General features: G+C 46.6%; 1 protein-coding gene across 1 annotated transcript in view; it reads right to left on the reverse strand.

Moving 5' to 3' along the window:
- The window catches only part of LOC149342753 (semaphorin-2A-like), a 28,954-nt gene that overhangs the window by 293 nt on the left and 4,988 nt on the right, over positions 1-23,673 (reverse strand). The window contains exons 3-13 of the mRNA XM_089546842.1: positions 22,450-22,501; positions 20,595-20,657; positions 18,897-19,013; positions 17,592-17,709; positions 16,966-17,130; positions 14,449-14,570; positions 11,869-11,992; positions 9,204-9,267; positions 6,588-6,934; positions 1,171-1,298; positions 593-738 (exon numbers count right to left, since the gene is read on the reverse strand). Coding sequence (XP_089402968.1) covers positions 593-738; positions 1,171-1,298; positions 6,588-6,934; positions 9,204-9,267; positions 11,869-11,992; positions 14,449-14,570; positions 16,966-17,130; positions 17,592-17,709; positions 18,897-19,013; positions 20,595-20,657; positions 22,450-22,501 — 1,446 coding nt within the window. The remainder of the gene's footprint in view (positions 1-592; positions 739-1,170; positions 1,299-6,587; positions 6,935-9,203; positions 9,268-11,868; positions 11,993-14,448; positions 14,571-16,965; positions 17,131-17,591; positions 17,710-18,896; positions 19,014-20,594; positions 20,658-22,449; positions 22,502-23,673) is intronic.

Consider the following 23,673-nt stretch of genomic DNA (forward strand, 5'->3'; position numbering starts at 1 on the left):
ATAGGCTGTAAGTGAAGCATGCCAAGTGTTTTTGCACTAGCATTCAATATAGGGACGTAATCAACGATTGAATTTTTCCTTCTCCTTAAAGCCCCGGAAGAGTGCGGGGAAGTTCAGTGTGACGTCGCGGAAGGTATGATTTCAAATTACCGCTGCCGTCAGCCACACCCTGCCGTGCCTCGTTGGATGCTGTCAAACAACGCTTGGCGGGCTTTGCCTTCTGTGGCGTTGGTATTTTTCCTTCAAAGCAGGAGTTTAGGCGTTGAAATGTACCGATACTTTCGATGACATAACCAGGCGCCCCCTAAGTGGCGTTGCGCGCTGCGGAGAAGCTTGAAGGCCATCGCGATTTTAATCGGCGATTACGTCATAAATGCTAGCCCAAAAGGACTTCGCATTTCACATATTATACCATTTTAAGCTCATCGATTCCGGAAGACGATCAGTTGCCCTTTACGGCAACGTGACGTGGTGCGCCGGAATTTAACTATTGGTACAGACGCATCGCTTCAAGTTCAAACGGAGCGAAATTCGCACAGGTCCGCTATAGAGTACAGCGATCAGTCCTCGGGTAGATATATGCGTGACGTACCCGCCACTGTGAGGAAGGCAGCGTGTGCCATCCCAGCCGCAGAACGGGTCCATCACGCAAGACGAGCACTCAAAGTGGCGCTCTTCGCACGCGTCCAGGCGATACTGGCGAACCGCGTCGTCACTCAACACGTACAGGCTGCGGCGCTGCGAATAACAATACAGGCGAATCTGGTTTTAACGGAACCGCTTATAACGAAATAATGGATATAACGAAGGGATGACGGTTCCCCTCGGAAGCTCGGTCAACACGGGCTATAATGAAATTACGGCTATAACGAAGCGATCACCGGGCTCCTTCAACTTTGCTATAACGATGTTCAACTGTAATAATTGAAAAGACGACGACACCAATAATAAACCTTTGTTTGCAAGCCGTTAGATGGGAATATGTAATGGTGGTGGTTGGGCCATGGTGTTACATATACAGTGCCCTTTTTCGACACAACGATGCTATTCACGCACTCGAAAAATGAATTACATAATGCCTCGTTACTTTGCTTTGTTTACGCTGGGCGCGACTCAGCGCGTTTACATTTTTTTTTTTTTTGAGCGAAAAGGCTTAGCTTGCATACGTACGTTCAGCGACACCAGCAGCTTTCTTATTGGTTCCGCAGTGACTGTAAACTTGTCCACCAGGGCGGCAGGGCTCGGAACCTGTCTGCCGCCGGTGTGTTCTTCGGCCAATTTCATGATCGTGCCGTCCACTGAAAACAGAGGACTGCGTCATTAAGTGCTTCGCGCAGGCAGCTTAGCAATCTGTCAGTAATCATAAGCACACATGTTGTCGTTTTCTGCCTTCGCAAATGTTTTGCGGCCACTGTAGGAATGTTGTTCAATCCATCTTCCATACACTGGCTTGCCATGATGGCGTTGAGAATAAGCCAATGGCGCGTCCACTGAAGTTCGGATTCCCCGCGCGGAACCGTCCTTTAAATTAGTTACGTTATTATTCAAGAGAGGGCGCTTGCGTCGCCTTTGCGCTAAAGCCCCTCGCAGTCTTTCGCGAGCTCTGCCTAGTTATAGTGAACTAGAATAGCCTAGTCGTACACCGTCTTCCCTGCCCTGGCGTGGGCGAACCCTCGCTCATAAGGACTGCATATGTTATACCTCTTACATCGTACAACCCTTGCAGCCTTTACGAGGAAGTCCTTCGCGTCAGTTTCCACCCTGTCCTCTTGTTTTTAACAGTAATAAATACCAGCTGTGACCATGGCCGGCTTGCATTCTGATGAGCTCGCGGGGTGGGGTGGCGGCTTGATTGCATTTTACAAAATACACTTACTAACGCTAACGCACTAAGAAAATGCAGTTAATACAATGCATTAAATGTATTTTGTTGGTGCGTTAGCGTTAGAGACTTTATGTCGGCAGGAACTGTCTGTCGGTGTCGTTCACTGAAGCCGCTGAGAAAACGCGAGGAGAAGATAACATGTTACAGCCTCGAGCGGAATGGGAACCCAGGTGCGAACAGATTACCGTTGCTTTCTGCTGCTTTAGGCGACTCGGCTATTTCCGCATTTTTTTTCTTTCTTACACTCAGACATATTTCACATCACGTTTTAAAGTGCCAGACTCTCGCGCTTTGTTTTGGATATTGTCGTCTTCATGAACTTTCATCCGCTCCCAGCCGCAAGAGCACGCGGGCACTTGGACTTAAAAAAAAAGAAAGACGCAAGGTTGCGCCATCTGACGAGCATAGCAAATAACATGGGACGGCGGGAGATTTGAATCCCCGCAGCAGGCTAACAAAGAATTAATCCAACCAAATCCAAGAGGGAGACCAGGCTAAATCAAACCAAAATCAAGCATAATTTCAAAGGGAGTAATGAGGACCTGCTAGATAAGATCCGCAAAACCTATGTTTGTCAAGACCCAGGCTCACCACTACCGGAATATGAAGGCGGGGAAAATAGAAGCATTGATTCTCCATTCGACGTTGCGGAGGTGTGGGCAGCGTTACAGAACCTGAAAAAGAAATCGGCTCCAGGCCCTGACGGGATTACCAACACCACTCTGAAGAACTTGGATGATAATTCTATCTCTTTTCTAACTGAGCAAATGAACAATATTTGGAACGGGGAGGACTTACCGGAGGAATGGAAAATCTGTAAATTAGTGCTTATCCCTAAGCCGGGAAAAAGTCTTGATCTGGGCAACATGAGACCCATCTCTCTGACGTCTTGCTTGGGCAAGCTCATGGAAAAGGTGGTGCGAACAAGAGTCTCGCGCTACATGGAGAGCGAGGGACTCTGGCCTGTTGAAATGGTAGGTTATAGACCGCGTCTCAGCGCACATGACGTTATGTTAAGGCTTAAACATAATATACTTGATGATCCTGACGGAACTAAAGGGGGCAGGGCAATCTTGGGGCTGGATCTTACAAAAGCCTTCGATAACGTTGAGCACAGAGCGGTCCTTGAAGGCCTCAGTGAAGCCGGAGTAGGCATCAATTGCTTTAACTATGTCAAAAGATTCTTAAGTAATCGAAAGACCACTATAAGCTTTGTAGGACTTTCCTCGAAGCAGATTGGGCTCGGAAATAAGGGGACCCCTCAAGGTTCAGTCCTCTCTCCAATGCTCTTCAATTTTGCCATGAGAGGACTATCCCACAGACTAAATAAAATTGACGGGCTAAAGCACAGTATTTATGCTGATGATATAACTATTTGGACAGCAGGGGGAACGAACGCTGACATCTCATACCGACTGCAGGTAGCGGCAGAGGTAGTTGAAAACTATGCTCTGGAGAGAGGGCTTTCCTGCTCCCCTCAAAAATCTGAGATCTTCTCGCTTAATAACAAAGACCAGATGAAAAAAGAGACTCGCTTCCCTCACCTATACGGCTCGATAGAGGTTGTCGTTGGTGGTAGGTTAGTACCTAGGGTTGACACTATCAGAGTCCTTGGATACTTTCTCCAGACGGACGGGCGTAACACAACCACTATCAAGAAGCTTAGTACCTATGTCACCCAGGTCATAGGTATCTTTAGGCGGATCTCCCTCAGAAACAAAGGCCTGCGAGAGCACTGTCTCCTGAGATTAGTACAAGCATTCATAGTGAGTAGGATCGCATACGCGACTCCATTTCTGAAGCTTAGTGAGCAAGAGGAGGAGAAAATAGACAAGTTAATACGAAATGCATACAAAAGAGCTCTCGACATCCCACCGAACTCCTCAACGGAGAAACTTCTTAGCATGGGAGTCCACAATACCTGCGCGGAGATCACCAGGACAGTAAGAGAAGCGTAAATTTGGAGGCTTAGCTCCTCAATAGCAGGCAGGCAGATCCTCAATGACCTAGGGGAGAGCGAGAGGAAGCCCCCGTATACTGCAGAGCTAATCCCCTTAGACATACGGAAGCATCTCAAAATGGCCAGTATACCTAAGAACATGCACCCGGAGCATGATAAAGAAAGGAGAAGACACAGAGCTCGAACAATAATGAACAATCTTGCCCGGGACCCGCCGTGTAACATAGCCTTCTGCGACGCAGCCTGTGGGTCCGATGGCGCCTCTGTCATTGCAGTCGTTGATGGGAATGGGCAGAAAGTGACTGCAGCATCGATTAATACTAGCAGTGCATTAGTGGCAGAGGAAGCTGCTATGGCTCTTGCGTGCGTCAGTACCAAAGCCAAGATAATCTTGTCTGACAGTAAGGCAGCTGTTCACAACTTTTGTAAGGGGGTGGTCTCCAGTCAAGCCACTAAATTACTAAGAAGATACCCCTCAAGCAGAGAGGTCTCCCTCATATGGGTTCCTGCTCATGAGGGCATTCCGGGGAATGAGGCTGCTCACAGCCTCGATCGAGAATTATACATCCGAGCAGCTCTGGAAGTGCCCCGTAGAGGGAATAAAGAACCTCTCATAACGTATAAAGAAATTACTGAAACACCAAGACTGGATAGGAGAACACTCTCACTTCCGGATAGGTCACTCACTACAAAGGAGTGCAGGGCCTGGAGGAGGCTTCAGGTCAACAGATTCTTTCCGTACTTTATGCTACACGATGAAGACACTGGGGAGCCTGAGCTCTGCAGCAGCTGCCACAGAATCACTTCGCAAAATCACTTAATTTGGGAATGTCAGGAGTCTCCTGGGGCTAAAACACAAATCATCCCAGACCTTGCCACCTGGGAAGCGCTGATCCGAAGCCACGACCCGGATCAGCAGAGACTCATCATCCGTCAGGCGGAGACAGCTTACCACAAGACTCTCTCCGCGGTCTCCGGTGCTGAGAGCCGGCTAGGAGGCGCCCCCTCCTAATTGCTGCGCCCCGACCGTAAGGCCCCATGATGACGGAAATAAAGTTCATTCATTCATTCATTCATTCATTCATTCATTCATTCATTCATTCATTCATTCATTCATTCATTCATTCATTCATTCATTCATTCATTCATTCATTCATTCATTCAAGAACTCCCGCACATTTATCCTGAATTATACAACCCGAACTGTAAACACTGCGGCAAACGAGCCAACTACAATCATATCTGATGAGATTGCAAAATAGAGCCACCTCCGCGTAATCTAGATACCGCTCCTTCTCTCGAGCGGTGGGAGACCATGCTGGCTAGCTCTGACCCCATAACGTAAGTTCTGGCTGTGGAGTGGGCTGACAAAGTCGTCGAGGGCTATGTACTCTCGACCATTTAATGCGACCTCTTCGCGACAAGCTCTTTTCGACGAAGAAAATGTTTTACAGTCAGAACTCAGGCTGTCATTGGAGTGATGGATTCCGGTTCGTCAACACAAAGCTCTCACGAAATCCGAAACCACATGCTAACGCATTCCCCTCTGGATCAAGTGCATTGATTACCCGTCAATTTTTCTTTTCTAGTTTACGAAAGCTCTCTATTTAGCGAAATTAGCCTCGTTTTTACTAGAATGCGGTTATCAGTCGATACAGGTCAACTTCACTTTACCCTCAGTGTCCCGTTAATGCATCAACCCGCTTTCCGCTTGCAAACCAACCATTCTCGGGCTTGTATTCGGTCATAATTCAAACATTTTACAGACATTTAATGGGTGGCGTCATCGTCAGCGCGCTGTATCAGTCGATGCAGAGTGGAGATTCTCACTAGTTGGTTCATGGCTACAAGGAATGACGGCAGCGTTTGTGTTTCTCCATTTTTTCTTTGCGATGCCGTCGTCCCTCGTATTTCAGCCGTTGAACGCGTGCACTAAGGTTTTTTTCAATGATGTGAAGTCATCACTGCATCACGCGAAGCACTGCCTTCAGAAGGGTTGAAATGCGGGCCAGTTGGTACATTGTAAACACTCTTCTTGTCCGTCGTCTTGTGTGATTGGTTTTTTCTCCGTTCACTGCCTTCAGCCACGCAGCGGAATTTCGTTTTTGGTTTCGCACTCCTGTTGCTATAAAATCGTTTTACTCGACTGTTTTAGAAAAGATTTGTCCCAACAGAGAGAGTGGACTCCAAGGAATACTAGGCAAACTCACAACGTTGACCCCCCACTCTCTCAGGAGTTGCCTTTTTTCTTTATTGTTTTCTTTCTACAGAAAGAGGCAGCCGAGACAAAAGGCTGAAAAGCCTGACGAGGCCTCGGTACCCTAACAGTTTGAAAGAGAAGACGGGTGAAATAATAGAAGCAAAACATACATCACAGCACAATTAGTACATACATGTGTAGAAATTTACACACGCAAGAGCAATCAATTGCATGCATACAATAATAAACTGCAGACGTGGGTGGATCGGGGCCCTACTGTCACCCACGAACAAAGTCGTCCGAAGGAAGTTTTAGAGGGAACAAAATTCAACATTGTTGGCAATTGGGTATTGTTTAATGTTTCTTTTAAATGTAGCATTGCTGGCAGAAAAGTCAATGTCCTGTTTGAACCTATTGTCCTGTTTGTCATATTATCCTGCTGACAGAAAAGTCAATGTCCTGTTTGGCCCCGATCCACCCACGTCTGCAGTTTATTAGGTTCATCAAGTTAGTCGAGAGGGCGACAATATAGTTATAGGTACTTGTAGCCACGTAGCAGACGATCCATGTGCCCCATGGGGTTTTCAGCTCGAAGGTCGCCAGGCTTACGAACGCGGAGCCTTGCCGAGTGAAGAAGGTCCGGTTGTGGCGCTGCGGGGCCGGGTTGAAAAGCAGCGGGTGGTTGGCCAGGAACTGTGGCCCCTCGAAGCTCTGGCCCCGAGAGTTGGCCGGGCACCCGGCTCCAGGACGCGGGGACGGCACGTTCGCTTCCTTCCTGCTAACCCTGTTAGGCCTGGCCGCGTACGGCTCGAAGAAACCGCCAGTGGAGAAGACGCGCTCGAGGTCGGCCAGTCGGAACGCGCACACAGCCGAATCCGGATAGCCGTGACTGCGGGTGAAAAGCGTGGCGCTATGCGAACGAGGGGTTTTCTAAGCCAGATCGATATAAATAATCGAACGTAACCTTTCGATTTCAACATCGCTCCCACGTCGCCGTGAAAGCCAGGGGACGGTCCCCTAAGAGCTACGCTCTAAAATGCTGACCCAGTACAAAGACGACTTCTCGAGCCCTGCACTAGTCGTTTCATCGTAAAGCGCACTGCAGTTTTTCAACGCTTAGAACTTCTTAGCTGAAACAGTCTATTTCTTTCGAGGAGTACATGAAGGATGCTTATCCATCACCTCAGACTGCATGCCGAATCCATCCCCAACTCAGCGGTATTTTTCTGCATATATATATTATATAGCCACATCCATCGCAATTGTTGGGTCTACGCAGACGTGCGTGGTCTCTCTATGTCCTATGCCTCACTATACCTTCATTAAATTATCGTTCTTCAGTTCAACTGTTGAACACTGCCCAACGTTTTTTTTCTATTAATTTGGAAGCATGCCGTTATACGTCGTTAATTCAGGTTCTTAACCATACGGAGTAGTTTATCTCCCGAATCGCAGGATATGACCCTATAATCTTTAGATTGGGATTGGGATTTTAATTACTTCTCGCAGCGTGTAATTAACAGCAACGAACAGATTAAGTGTTTCCATCTGAACCACTTTCTGACTGGCATTTTGTCACTGCTCTTATGAAGCACTGTGGTTGCTCTGGGGCATCTGTAGAAAGTTATCAACACATTGTCACGCGTCACGCAGCAACCGTGTTGTAGGAGGACGAGGCTGAAGACGTGCGAAGGACGTTCGCTTGGTTGCCTGCTCCGTTTCCCCTTGTCCGCCCCCCATTCACCTGCGAATAAACCCATTAAGTCCTCAACATTTACATATGCTTATTATTGTTTTGATTACGCAGTCCCTGTTTCTTTACTTTTCCCTTTGTAACCTTGACCACCTTAGCTTAGAAAGCGCAGCGAACTACAGAAACTACTAAGTGTAATGCTACACTTAATAGCCACTTAATGAACTGCTTTTTAGGGAACCTAAGGTACAGGAAAACAGGAAAGTGGTTCAAGGAACAAAGGCAAGTCATGATATCCCAGCTTAAATGAAAACTTGCCCCAACGGTTACCAAGCCTCGGCTACCTCGGCTATAGCGAAATGAAGCGGTCTCGATTTCTCCATGCGGCGCAGTGCTTTGAAAGCCGCTGCTCACACAGCATGCCACGAATCCGAAGGGCGGCGGTCGGCGGCGCGCAAGCGCTGGTTTGTGCTGCTGAGCACAGATGGAGCTGCGGACCTGAAAGGGCCACTCAGATTGGTTTTTGAGGAAATAAAAGGCGAGTGACTGTCTCACTTCTAGGTGGACAGCTGCACTGCGCCGTCTGGGGGAAGGGAGGAAGTAGGGAATGAAAGAAGAAAGAGATGCCTCGTGGAGGGAACAGTGCAGGTTAAAAAGGTGATATTATCCCTTTCAGACACGCGTTATGTTCTACTGTAGAGGAAACTGAAAATTTCTGTGTATACTTCCAACACTCTGATTCACAAAAAATATTACGGCGGACTGAAAGACTAAGCAATCAGACGCATCGCACACTTTCACGCACACAGAATGGCAGCCCTGTTACGCCCAATTACTTTTTTTTGTCATCCGAAGCAGCTTCCGCAACAAAAAAAATCAGCTACATTGTCCTGTAGTAAAACATTCCACCGCTTGAGAGAAGACAGAAGTTACAGCGCCAGACAGCACTTCCTAGGTGCACCATTAAACTTCGCGACGTCCATATTTATGTCTTGTTTACGAAAGCGAATCTTTTTTCTACGCTTGAAATGGCCATATCATTCGGTTCAGAAGGGACTCCAAAGGTTGCCAGCATCATTGACTAAGTGAAAACCGCTCTAGATGCTTCTAAAAAAAAGTTTGAAAAAGTCGCGTGCACAATCGTAGACTCCGTGCCGCAAAGAGAATATAACCAACGGCTCATTAGGGCAATGGTGTGGATTCCAAGAGTAGGCAAACGTAGCAGGAGGCAGAAGAGAGGGAGGTGGGCGGATGAGATTAGGAAATTCGTGGGGCCAAGGTGGCCGCAGCTGTCAGAGGGCAGGGTTAATTGGAGATATATGAGAGTCCTCTGCCCTGCTGTGGGCGTAGTCAAGCTGATGATGACGATGAACTACCTCAACGAAACAGTGACTAAGGATCGTCCACACTACCTCGTTCCGCAAAAACGCAGTGCAAACTAATAGGTGCACTAATTTGTTCATACGTAACAGTGACGAAGACTCCAAACAGCAAGCCGCCCTCCAAGTCTGGAACCCAAGAGGTATCATCTGCGAATGCCAATAAGAAAGAGAGAAAGAATAAAAGAGAGGAGCTATAATGAAACATACGGTATTTACGGGAATAGTGAGGGTCCTTTTTCGACAAAACAGCCTGGTGATAATTTGGTTAGACCTTTATTATCCTGGTTAGATAGTGGTTAGGTAGTTGCGCTGTGGTCAATTAAATTTATGTTGTAAATTGTGGAACCTAAAGATGCCGTAGTGGAGGACTCCGGATAAATTTAGGTCACGTGGGGTCCTTTAACGTGCGCTGACATCGCACAGCATGCGAGCGTTATTGCATTTCGCCTCCATCAAAATAAGGCTAGCACGGCTGGAATCGAACCCACGACTTCGGCATCAGCAGCCGAATGCCAAAGCCACTGAGCGACTGCGGCGGGTTGGTGAAGAAAAATGTTCTCAGTCGTTAATGATGAATGTGGGGGATGAGTTTAATATGTGAGTGTGTCCACTGTGCGAGTATATACGGCATAGTGCTGTTTCGAATGATTGACTAACTGATATCCTTCACTGATATCAGTGCAAACGCGAGAAAAATGGACCAGAGAGTTGTTGCATACCACAAAGGACAAGCCGCGATATAGCTGTGACTATTTTCGAAAGAGCAATAAGGACGACGACGAGCTCAAAACTAGACAAGCACCAACTGAAGCCCACGTTCCATCTCTTGTAACTATCGGTTGAAGTCGCGGGCACTGGCGCACGGTTAAAATTCCGCCTTCGCCGCTTCGACGATGGCGCTTCGGAGTATAAGTTTGTTAGTTAAGGAAGCTTTAGCTTACACAAGCCATGGTAGCTCACTGATTCCGGTGTCCTCTCGCAGGTTAGGTTGCGTTTTTTTTTGTTATGAGGAATGGGTAAGCGTGGTTACTGTATCGAGGGACGCATGAATCATGCCCCGAAAAAAGCGTAGAAGTGCCGCGGTTTCGAAACCCATTGGAAATTGTCGAGCTTCGGCGGTGGTGAAGCGCAAAAAAAAATTAAGCGTGGTTTAGCTCTGGGTAAGCCTGGTCAATTGCGTTAGCTGCGACGCCTTTCGAGTCGTGCAGCGCGTTCTTCTGCTGTCTCTAGAGCGCGTTGTCTCTTTCTAGCTTGGTCCTGTCGCCGTTGCTTCTCTTTAGGGCTCTCGGCGGAGAGCACGCATCTGGCGGCAGCGAGCGACTACGCGTGCGGCAGCGGCGCGGCGCGGCGCCGGCGACGCGACACCACCTAGCGGAGCTCGGCTGAAACGATTGCTAGGCAACGGCTGTTCAATGCCATTCGTGGTTACCGGCCTCCCGCTATGCGACGAGGCGAAAACCTGGCGTAGTGTTGCTAACGCAACAAAATGAGGAGCCCCCTGAGTGATACGCATAATGATGCCTTCCGAAGGAACTTGAGAGGGAACGAAAGGCGCAGAAACTGCCGCGCGAAGCGTAGCATTCCTCCTGCAGCAGCTACCCTTCATCACGTAACCTGGCGGTATCGCGGCAGAGACACTACATGTGTACGCGGCTCGCTGTCCTGATTGCTTTGGTATGCCCGGTGCCTTCGACTCGAGTCCTATCTTTTTTTTCATTCTTCCTCCTTTGTGCTCTATACTCTCCCTAATGTTGGCGCGCGGCAGTGATGGCGGTGCGGTTCGTGCCAGTCGACAGGTGCAGGTGTCCTCTCTCGGTGGTTCGCGGCGCGACCGCTAGGAAGCGTTGCGGTTTCACGTTTGCACACCCAACGCCAAACGCCAAGGGTAAAAAGCCGGCCATGTTCCTTACATTCGATGGAGGTTAAAGGAACAGGAGTTCGGAATTATGGGAAAGGGTCGGAATTATGCCGGAGAGCTTCACTACAGTAATCTTATAAAAATTGCGACTTTCGGTCTTAAGAATGTAACTAACTAACTAACTAACTAACTAACTAACTAACTAACTAACTAACTAACTAACTAACTAACTAACTAACTAACTAACTAACTAACTAACTAACTAACTAACTAACTTAGCTCGCTGATAACTCGAAATTCCAGCAGAAATGTATATTACGATTCCCAACGTGATTTCCTGAATGCTGAACGATCTGCTCATTCGTACCGGACATAATCTGGAGAAGCCGCAGTGAAATACATTTCTGTTTCGTCGGCGCCTCTACTTTTGCTACAGCATTGGGCTAGAGTACACGGCATTACGCAGCCATTGGCTCGAAATTTGGGTAAACTTCAGCAAATCGAAAGTCGGGCGGCTGTTGCGCAAGCGCTTAGTTATGACCTGCCCACGCTCAAGTAAATCTCCGTAAGCTGACTTGCCTTCTTAATCCCCATAGCGTATAAGAATCCAGTGCAAAAAAAAAAAATATGGTTCACTCTATTGGGTCAGCTTAAGGGGCACAGTATTAGCTGTTCCCAATATCGAAGCTCTAATGATACTGCGTTCGAACTGAGAAGCGAGGTAACCACACGTCTCATGATTGGACGCACGAAAGGCAGAGTTTTAGAATTTACTGTCGGTTACTGTCGTAGCCTTGGCTTACAGAAAAAGGAGAAGGTCAACAGGAGATCATGCTCAAATCGGCCTGCCTTCAGCGTATAAGTATAGACATGAACATTACTATACTTACATAATCCGTCGAAGCTGAAATATTCTGGGTAATATCTTTCGCGCACTGCCGTGTCGATGCACTGCAGGCGGAGTTTCATGAACGAAGACCACAGTTTGTCGTTGGTGGGGCTACCAAGGTCGTTCTGTTCACGCGGAGAGATATATGGAGTTCAGCTTCCATTGGAATTTCATCTTAAACACGGTGAAAACAGAAGTAGTCGTTGTCAAAACGTTAACGAGCTTTTGTCAGCGTCAACCAACTTACGCTAGCCTTACTGTTCTTTGTGTGTGTTTGGCAACTTCGTTGCTTCATCGGGAGACAGGTGGTTATATGCGTGAAAATGCGAACTTCTAACTCGGGTACAAAAATGAGCAGGAGATTGGAAGAGGCCTTCCTCTAAATTCCAGATGTTCACACGTGCTAGTTTGTCAAACTGAACAGCCGTATTATAGTCCCTCTTTTCACCCGAGCAATAAAGGCGACTCTATTCCTTAGGCACGCTATTCCTTAAAGTAATACGGCGCATAAAAATGGCGACACCTCTTGCCGTATTTTGTGAATGATCGTGACAGTTTGAAGAGTCGATTTTTGTCAAACACATTGGGGTTATGTAGGGAAATTTTATAATCGGTCGAAAAAAAGATTCTTGTCATAATCACTTGAACGTAAAAATCAAAAGAATATATATCAACCTTTCCCATTGCAGTTCTGTCATCAAAGTTTTCACAGATCATTTCATATGAAATGTTATTCGAGATACGGCAAACAGTTGTTTACCGGATGAGTTCTAGGTTTCATGTACTCGGGTCTTAGATTGATATTCCATACCATGGCGCAGTTGTCCTAAAGCGGTGAATAATAGTTTGCATAGCGTTATTGGACAACTAAACCTGAACTTGTACAGCCAGGCAGATGCAGTTCTAAAAGAATTAATGACATATTCTATGGAAGTAGCCCACAACACATGTTCACCAAAGTTAACGGCGAGGTATTTAACAGATTACAAATATAACATAGCTACACACTTAGAGCCAGCACACATTGTTCCATGGGAACGACAGTTTTGTTCAATGTTATATTTTTATGGGGTGTTCTCGAAAATATTCACCACAAAGCATTCACGGTGTGTCATTGTTAAAACCGTACCAACTGCATTCTGAAAAAGTTTAAGGTAAGTGAAACTGTTAATTAACTTAAAAGTAAATAGTAGAACAAAAATAATACACTCAACAATAAAAGATAAAGTATAGATCATTGTGGGTCCACACACCTGAATTTCATCAATTCACTGTAAATGTTCTTTAGCGAGACTGTTTGAAGAAGATAACAAAAATAATTTGCACGCAAAGGTCACCTAAACGCTACCTATTCTGACCTGTATATCAGAACAATATGAACAGTTAAAGAAATTTCCAAGAAAAATTTAATAGTTTTGTTCTTGCCGTTCGACCAGCCTTTCACGACATCCGTAGCGCCCAGCTCCACTCGAAATCCACACTGGATGGACTACTGAATATTTTTTGCGAAAGGATTTAAAACTGTTGTAAAGAATCTTCTCCAAAGTAGCTGGTAAGCATGGTTTAAAGTCCCAAAGCTGTGCGTGGACTCTGCGAGGCGCCGTAGTTGAGAGCTCCGTATTAATTTCGGCCACCTCGGGTTTTTAACGTGCCATGTTAGCGCACAGCATACAGATGTTATTGCGTTTCGCCTCCATAGAAATACGGCCGCTGCAGCTGGGATTCGTTCCCCTAACCTTGGGATCAGTTGTCGAACGCCATATTCAATTGATATGAATAAACAAATAAAAAAAACTACTAATACTTTAAACTGGCGACGCAGCTATTGGTCCGTAAGTTCTTTTGTTCTTTGATCAGTAAATTACAGTAGAATTTAAGTAATATTGATGAGGCAAGAAAAATCACTGGCATTGCTGCCCCGCTTTTAAACCACCTTCGTAAGAAATATGTTTTCATCATCACTGAAACCACACACACACCGCTCTAGTCTAGCTATTTACTTTGTGAGCTGATTATACTTGGTCCCTCGTTAGCTCTGCACCCATGATATGTTGTACAAGTCCTGTACAAATCTTGCATATTTGAAGAAAAAAGTGCCTGTATGACGTATTTGGACAATGCGTCGTCACGAAAAAAGCCAGTATGTTTCCATCATACGCTGCGCATTTAAATTTCTACTGATTGTGCTGTTAGCCTCATTGTGAACAAGGAACCTCCATGGATTCCTAAATTTCATTTTCACTTTGATTTGGCCTCGGACTGTTTCACTTTTTCTCCAACTAATGCCTGACCAGAAGAGCTTTCGTCGAACCCTTGACTACCTCCCTTGCATATACGTTTCATTTTATGAAAAAATAATATATGACGATTTTTATTCATTTTGAGTGGCATTGGAAGAGGAATTCGCCCTGCAGTGGGCTTAACCCATGTGATACTTGTACGCTGCATTAATTTTAGTTCAAATTAAGCTTCGGATAATCGCGCACCTATTGGTTTTTGTGTCTCTTATTTCGTCCTTTCTGCCAGCAGCGTGGCACTGTACCAACTGCAGCCCAAACTTGCGCGATGGCTTTGCTCGCACCTTGCATATCCGTGCCAGCCTCGAGGTGGAGCGGATGCCGCAGGCCTCACGCTCCAGGGCATCCTCCCGGAAGGCGAAGTACATGTGCTCCTCCAGAGACAGGGTGCCCGCCGAGTGAGGCCCTGCGAACGGAGAGAGTGGGAACTGCTATTAGACTGACAAACTTTTGACCCCTCCTCAAACGTTAGCTAAAAAATTGGCAGTGGTGTAGCTCTGGTTATACCTGGAGGATTGCGAAAGCAACGAGGAGAGAGAGAGAGAGAGGCGATGGAGAGCGCGCGGTAGAGGCGGCGGCCCCGGCACGCTAGCTATGCGTCGCTACTGCGCATGCGCAACTGGCGAGCCCGGTGGCGACACCTCTGAGTCACCCGCGCAGCGACGGCGGCGGCGCGTCAACGGTGCGCCGTGTGACGATTCACTGCTCCTCGCGCATGCGCAGTATGTCCTTTCCTCAGCTCCGCGAAATGGCTCGGCGACTCGCGTAGTGTTGCTTTCGCAACAAAATAATTATGGACTGAGTGTCAGTGCCTAAAAGACATGGATCACCATGTGAAATTCGCCTGCGCTCGTTAAATTATACTGATTTGTCGAAGAAAACATACACTCGCCAAGGTTCAAAGAAAAATAAAAAAAATTGACGTTTCGGCCCCCGTACGGGTGCCTTGATCACAAAGAAGCGAAGGACGGGCAGGTGACCTATATATGGACGGTTTTTTGAAGGGTGCGCAGGTATATCTCTGGGAGATTGCCACGGGTCCAGTTAATCGTGTTTGGTGCGGATTAAATGCACAATGATTCTATGAGAAGGTAATGATTTTTCCTTTGCAATTACACGTGCTGCGTCCCAGTCGATGGTATGGTCAGTTTCTTGATGATGTTGCGCTAAAGCGTTTCAGTTAGATTTTCCTTTGGCGACGTCATTTTGGTGCTGTTTGAGCCTCGTCTTGAATTTTCCTGTTTCTCCGATATAGGAAGCGTTACAATCACGACAGGGGATCTTGTAGACCACACCTGGAAAGATATCGAGGTCAAGAGGGTCCTAGACTCGCAAGAGTCCTTGCCGAAGTTTGCACGACGGAACGTGGGCCACCAGTATGAATTTTCCGCGCCAGACGGGATTCCGTCGAACCCTAGACTTCTTTAAGTTAGTTGTAGTTAGATTTTCCGTCCCATGTAGTTTCGGTGTCCCATGTAGTTTCGGGTCGCTCACTCACTCACTTAAATTAGTTCTAGTTAGATTTTCCGTCCCATGTAATTTCGGTGTCTTTCAGCAGCCGAATGGGGGCTGCGACATTACAAGTAGGTTTGAGATCACGTGAGGAGTACGGAAACTGATATTTAATAGTTCTTGTTGACACGCTTTCATTTAGAGCAAGAAACAGCGATTATACCGGAGTTTTTGTGTTCCTAGAGTTATTTCAAAATTCACTTCTGGTGTCCCAACCACAGTTTGGTCGCTGAAAACGAAACTGCATGCGTGGAGAAAGTTCATTATAAATTATTTACTGAGCGTTGGATAATTTAACGCTAAGATGCGTGTTTAGTGATACCTACGCATTCTTGCAAAAAAAAGTACGCAGCGAAAAATTTGGTGTTTACGCCCCTTTAAGGCTCCTGACTAAATGTTTCAAGAAAGGTGGCGTCTACAAGTGCGAAAGCTTACATGAGCACTTGGTGTGAGCAGGAACATTCTTGAGGCCCGTGATCCGCACTCAGTACAGTTATCTTTATTTATCCAGATGCAAAATAATAATACTTAAGTTAGGATACGTGCGAAAAACAACTATTGCGTGACTAGGCATGGGCATCCGATTTATCGCAGCAGTTTTGGTGTCCAGTCTATACGATGAAAAAAAAGTAAAAAATAGCACGTCTAAAGAAAAAGTGAACACCAAAGTATAGGCAAGCTTAAGTGGTACGCAATGCAGACAAAAATGAGTTCAAACCCCATTCTTGTATCTCTAAAAGACCGAAACATTCGGAAGAAATGAAAAACAAACTAAAGAAGTTGTTAACTCAAAATTTAATATTTGCTGTCAGCGCAAACCCTTTCATCATTGTCAAGCCCGTTTTATCTCAATTCTGGTTGCCCATCTAATGGCAGAAGAGCAAAGTTTTTGAAACAAAATACTACGTAGCCGTGGTTCGTACGTTTTACTGAGCGAAGCACGACAACGTAATTACCGTGACAAAACCATGTACACCTTTCAAGCACCGGCGTGCGTGCGTATCCAGCACTTTACCCTCGCTTAAATGCTCACAGAAGTGAGTGACGCCATTCTTGGAACAAAGTGCAACGTGGAGAAGCCTACCTTACCGAATTAAGAAAAGGGCCTTACATGCTCATGGCACGTTATCACTGATGCAATCGTTTTTTTTTTTTGTTGAAAGGGCTGTTGTCCTAAACACATCCGGGGCAAAACTGGGTCAGGTGGAGCACACCGTAATAAAAGCGCCAAAATGCATGAAAGTGAATCGCAGATGTGAAAAACTACTTCTGAGCCTCCGGAAACTCACTGCTGAGCATGCCTATGCCGCCATCCCGGCTGGTCAGGTAGCCATGGAGGCGCGCTCCCGATTTCTGGTCGTAAGCGTCCGTTCTCGTGATGTAGTAGTTGTCTCCTTGCATCTCACGCGCGTGCAGCGCCACCACGAACGATGTACCGTCCACGGGCGCGTCGTCTGCACAGAGAGGCACTTGTGAGGGCTTCTAAGTCTGCCTGAGGGGGCTATTAGCGCCACAGCATTACAAACTCCAGAGGGCCAAGATGCGTCGTCGGCCATAAAGTACGCCCATTGGCTGTAGAAAGTGCTCTCACATCCGGTAAAGGCATAAAAAGCTGCCAATGCTATTGCACTGGCAACACATAACGAAATTAGATGTCCCTGTGCATTTTTGTTTTCAGGCTCGTAAATGGTGCGTACAGGGTGTGTTCCTTCAGTAAACAAAGAATCAGTCAATCAGTCACTCGATCGATCGATCGATCGATCGATCAATCAATCAATCAATCAATCAATCAATCAATCAATCAATCAATCAATCAAATCAATCAATCAATCAATCAATCATGTCAGTCAGTCAGTCAGATTATGAGTCCGGGTAGTTTTGCACGCCTGTAACAGCTGACCGTCGACAGACTCACCGATCCACATGGCCGAGGTGTCCTGGTGGAAGTAGAAGGGACAGGCCTGAGGCCGACCGCGGCCCTGTTGTCCAATGTTCACCTGCTCTTCCACGGGCAAGAGAGCGAGGTCTTCAGCCTGTGTGAGCCACAGAAAGCTGCGTTAAACGTGAGGTTGGGCGCTTCGTAACATCGATGCCATGCCTTCACAGTTTACGTGGGTCCCAAGTGATCGAATTCATCGAAGCTTCAACTGACTCAAACTGCGTGCACCATGGGCCTGGACACCGCAGGTGTGCTGCAGGCATCACATGACCACAACATGGAACATACAGGCCCTCAATTGTAAGAAGCTGACGACTTGAGTACCAGAGCACGCGATGTGCATGGCCTTCAAATGTTCCCCAAAACTGACTGTCATCCATTCTTGTCAATAGAAGAACTATTGGGCGTAGAAGAGGCATATGTAAACACACTGGATGATATCTATAGCAGGTGATGATAGCGATGATTCTCAATAGGCCCACCAGTTTCCTAGAATAACCTCGAGTCGAGGTATTTGCCTGTGTTGTACGTTAGTGCCGCAAGAATCTGCGTATCATTTCACATTGGGGATTACAGCCACGTGGGGATTACAGCCGGTCGCAAGACAGGTCGCAGAGTAATCCTGAAACAAACTTTAGGTTGTGTGATAACTGCGTAGTCTCTGTAGCCTGTCTTGAGGTGATACAGCCCTTTTACAGAGGGCTGTGGTTCTCCCTAATCATTACTAAAAAAAAGATCTCTCACGCTCTGCTTTACTTAAAAATATGTGGCAGCGTTTATTTATCGACACCTCCTATGTACGATGTAAAAGGTAACACACGAGGAATGGGCTGGTTAGTCAAAGAATGAACGTCGTGGAAACAATACTCGGATTCAGCAAACGAGGGACTTAACTCTCGAAACCGCCCGCACGATAAGTGCGGCTTGTGAATGGGCGGCACTACGGCTATTGCGTTTGCTAACGTCACGTGCGTGAGTTAGTCACGAATCGCTTTAAGGTGAGTAAGGTTTTAGCTGTTCGGTGTGCTGGTTTTTCTGACGTCAGTTGTAGCTTTCACAGCACTGCTAGCATTTAATGAGACAGGTCGCATATTTGGGCCCAGAGAGCCTCAGACAAGCATCAAAATACGGGTAATACAAGCTTACAAGCATAGAGCACGTGCCCCTTTTTACGATATTAACAACGCCTTATATTGTTTTTCTGGATTTAGTGGTTACATGGTTTGTAACATTGTTTATTATCCCTTTTCCCCCGGCCACTGCTCTAGTAAGCGTGCTCACCTCCACTTGCCAGTCGGTGGGAGCCGCCGAGTTGGTTCCGCAAATGTAGAGTGTTTGGCCGTCCCTTATGGGGTGCACTTCTCGAATATGGTTGCGGCAGTCCTCATCGGGGCCCAACTGCGTCAGATGACAGCTTGGCATCTCGGCATCTCGACAAGTAGACTTGGCATGCAGTCCCTCCTCAAGCACTTGACGCATGCTGCCTTGTTAGCATTCCACTGCCAGCTTCCCGAGGCACTTACCGCTAACTAAGTCTTACTAGCCACGTCGGCCTGACGGTGTCGAATTTCCAGTAAGCGAGACTCATTCCCCTCCCCCTGACAACGAATCATGCAAGCAAAAAACCGCATCTGTCTTGACTGAAACACTTTCTGAACCAGGTCATGGTGCACATTATTCACGCAGCTTCGTTACTGCGGACAGCTAAGATTTTATTGCCAGAGCATATACATATAAAAAAAAAACGATGCAGGCCTATGAAACTGGACAAAAATGCGCTCCATTTTTGAGGAAGGAAACATACACAATCTAAAGTAGTTAAGGAAAGAAATATATTTTATTTAGGAGTCGGTAGCATGGGCTTCTGGCTTGCGAAATACACCGTGCATTCGCGTGAGAAAAGGCAGGTTTTGCGTGAAACGTCAGAGCGTATCAGACGTGTTTTGTTTATTATTATTCACACATACTATCGGTCTGGCCAGGACCAAGATAAGAGTGGGACATAAACATCGAACTGCTGTAAGTACTGTCTAGCACGAGCAAAGTGAACAAAATAAGCCATCTTTTATGTATTATCTTATCTTAATATTATCTTAGTGTTACGGTAGTAGTTGAAGGCGCACCGCATGAAATTAGGCGCTTTCTTGGCGTTATAATTGTCCACACCGAAACTAGAGTATCATGCAAAAGGGTGGAAATTTGGGCAAGTTGGCAAAGGTTCACAATGTTGTAGCACCACAAAACGAACCCACAGGAAGAGAAGGACAGGACCAAGTGCCCTTCTCATTTCGTCCTTTCCTCCTGCGTGTTCGCATTGTGGTATCGCACCATTATGGATATACAGTAACATATCTAGAATACTCATGAAGGTAAGAAGAAGCGTTAAATAGGAATGACGGGTGTTTTTTTAAATATCGCGAAAGGGCAGGGCTTCCTTGCTAGTTGACAGTAAGTAAAAAAAAATGAATAAAAAAAAGACAAGCAAAAGCGGATGTAGATTTACCATACCTCAACGGCGATGAACGTTAGAACGTGTACTGAGGACAACGTTGAGCAGAAGAGTATGATTCGCCAGCATAACAACTACTAGACATTGAATTTTTGCCAACAAGCTTACTTCACTGCATTACATAAGTTTGTGAGAAAAAGCGTCACTACTAAAATACAAGGAACTCTGTGCATTCTTTACGAAAAATTGAGTAAGCAATTTTACGAGACGACCATGGCTTGTCTGCCTGAAATTATTTGTCAACTTTTTACTGGCATAAAAAAATTAAAAAGTAAAACAAGCGGGACCGCAAGCAATTGCCATGAAGGCGACTACGCCAAGTGATAACTGTTGAATTGCGATAGCGATTCCTGATGTTCACGATCGAAGTTTTCGCAAACTGATAAAATTCTTCAATATTCCTGCTTTGGCATTTCTTCCTTTCGCTGAAGACGTTACGCAACAGACAGGGGCATTCTCAGGTCTCTCACCGGATGGTTTCCTTTGCGTTTACAGTTTTCCACTTCATTGTGTGGAGCCGGCAAGTGGAGTTCCTGCAGAAATGCGTTCGACAAAAGAGGCGCTGCTTTTTAATTTATTCTCGCTCTCGGTACAAAATTACCTAAGACACTTTGGAAATTCTAAAGTGTGCTTGGCAAAAGCCTTGTGGTCAACCCACTGCCGCTTCCCCGAACCGCTTGGCGCGGAATCCCTGGGCCGCTTCGGAGCCATGCGTCTCACTTGACTGCAACATGACATACATATGGTGAAGGAGCGGCGGTGCAGCTGCCACCGCCTACGCGGGCGGGCTCGTTCTACAGCTACTGTGTGACGTCACGCTTGCTACGCACAGCTGCGCCCCCCACCGGCACGCAGATTGCTAAGGAGGAGAGGAGGTTGCGTCGCTGCGCAGAGGAGAGGCCGCAGTTGGCACGATTCCAGCGCACGAACGGACACCGCGAGCATGGACCATTAAAGGCTTTCGCCTTAAAATCTTGCGCACTCAAACTGATGATCTGATGTGATTGAAACTGCGTGGTGAACGGTGCTGGTGTAGCGATTTCGTCGTCCAAATGAGAGCACTCTTACGCCTTACTACTGCTCGTTTAACTTTGTTAATTCGAACTCGCTTAATTCGAACTTCCGGTTTCTTTGAGCTGATGAACTAGTCCTGTCGACATGACGTATTGGGGAGGGAGTGGGGGGGGGGGGGGGGGGGGGCGAGGTCGATCAGGTTCGCCTTAAGTCGAACATTATGGGCCCCCCATGAGCTCGAATTATCGACATTCTACTCTATAAGCAATACTACCGCAACACAACTGCCCGCTTCCTACTACCACGGCTGCATGAGTCCATATTACAGTGTTGAGCTCAGCGCTTGGTCAGAAAAGAGCTAACTCTAAACAACCGTGCTGATGAGTTGCGATTCAAACAAGGCCAAAAGCACGGTTAATTGACCTGCTGAAGCAGAAGGAACAGACACACCTCGTAACAACTGTTACAAAAACGCCTGATAGCTGCGACCTCCTTGCTTCCTCCATTCTTGAGCTTCTGTCCTCGTAAAAATACCCATAATGCCTTCTTTCGAGCTCAGAAACCGCATCCAATTTCTGTTTTTCTTGTTTTGTTGCGAAGTTACCAGACTGCAAGAGATATATTTATATCGCATTTAGCCTGGGCAGTCTAATCATCTGGAGTGGTGTATGAAAATCTTCTGCTTTGGGGATCTAGTTACATCGGTCAAGCTGTCCGGCATCTGAGTAAATGAGGTACGGGAGCACAAAATGAATGTAGGAAATTACAGGGATGGACATCTTTAATTCCGTTGTCATGAATCTGATAAAAAAAATGAAAAACAATCTCCAATTAGCCCGGTCCTGTGCCAGATGCGGCTGTCTTATCCCAGCAAAATTCGTAATCTCATTCGCCCACCTGACTTTCTGCCTTTCTATTTCACTGACTTGCACAGAATCAACATTTAAAGAGCGCTTGTGTTGTCAATGTCTCTCCTCGTCCCCGCTCTGTGGGTGCTCCTTTGTAGACCGAAGAAATGCAACCACAAAATCACTCAATAGTCCATGCTCTTCAGTCTAATCAAACTGGCTTACACGGGCAACTTCTTTAAGGAATTAATTACTCACTAGCATCCACCCGGGAGCATACATTGGATTGACCAGCAACTGTTGCTTTTCTTTTCACTTAGAAGGTGCGAAAGGAAAACGCAAGAGAGGGAGAACCTTTCCGCGCCAGCGCTTAGCTATATGCTGAGGAATGCACTGAGTCAAATTTGCATCACGTGGCCAATCCGCCCCAGTAAGCACCGAGCAGCGATACCTTAGAACATACCTTGATAGGATGGCTACTAATGTCATCAAGGTTGAGCTTGAACAACTTGTCCCTGCAATTGAGCCGGAGTTTTCCGCAAAAATTGTTAGAAAAGCACGTAAACAAGCCACTCAACCTGATGGTAACATCACTGCAGAGATTCGCGCGATAATATGAGCTGGGTCAAGCACTTACTTTGTTAACTGATCTTCACCAAGAAAAAAAAATATTGGTGGGGGTTTAACGTAGTTAAACCGAGGAGAAGTGCGAAAGCAGGTGTTCATTCTTCAATTGTAGGGGACACTTAAGCTCCGCCTTAAAGGGACACTGAGGAGAGCACTATTAATATATTTTTTTTTATAGCAAAATCTGATAGTTCGGCATGTCATGGCTTTGTTGCCACTTGGCCGGCAGCGAAAAATGCATTTATTTCTAAGAAATTTGGATTCGAAGTTGAAAAAGTTTTTCCCGCCGCTCTGATTCAAACTTGGGATTCTCCTATGACGACAGGGGACTAAGTGACGTGAAATATGACGTGAACATGACGTGACGCATACTCCGTGATTTCTGGCGGCCAGCAGTGCGGCCCAGCAGCAGCCGAAAAGAAAGCTACCGCCGGCCGCACGTTGAAGGCATCTATCGGCTATTGCGGCCGTCGCTACAGTCGATTCGCTTACGTTTGCACCGGCATTTTGCCAGCGTTACGATGGATCTCGTTCTCGAAGTCGTCAACGAAGTTCTCGCAAATATACACCTTTAGCATACCGTGTACCTTGTTACCCCTAGCGGATTACCGGGAGCCCGCCTAACGCCGGTGAGCAGGCGCTGATTGGTCCCGATGCTTCAGGCGCGCGCGTAGCTGCCGGGCACGTGGCGCCATCTGGCGACGTCAAGGAGATTTGCTCATGCATTGGCTGCGCCTCAGTGATTTGTGCTTCTCGTGTCCTAGCGTTGCTAGAAGCATTGGTTCTAGCAACACTGTTTTGTCCTATGACGTCTTGACGCTTGTACTTGCGAGTTTGGCCTGTGGCGGCGATACCTGTATTTTGGTTCTTGCTATTTTCTACGTTACAAGAGCTTTGTTGTCAGTATGAGTGGCGTTTTTGTAATCAGGAGCTGGCATTCTGTCGATACAAGCCAACTTCAATTTCTCCTCAGTGCCCCTTTAAGGGTATGAACCGATAGCATAAATGGGTTGATTCCAATGTATGCAGAAGGTCATCCTCTACTTCACATTCATAGATC

The sequence above is a fragment of the Amblyomma mixtum genome, chromosome 5 (assembly GCF_055824585.1).
Source record: "Amblyomma mixtum isolate Tamu chromosome 5, ASM5582458v1, whole genome shotgun sequence".
In the NCBI taxonomy this organism is placed as follows: domain Eukaryota; kingdom Metazoa; phylum Arthropoda; class Arachnida; order Ixodida; family Ixodidae; genus Amblyomma; species Amblyomma mixtum.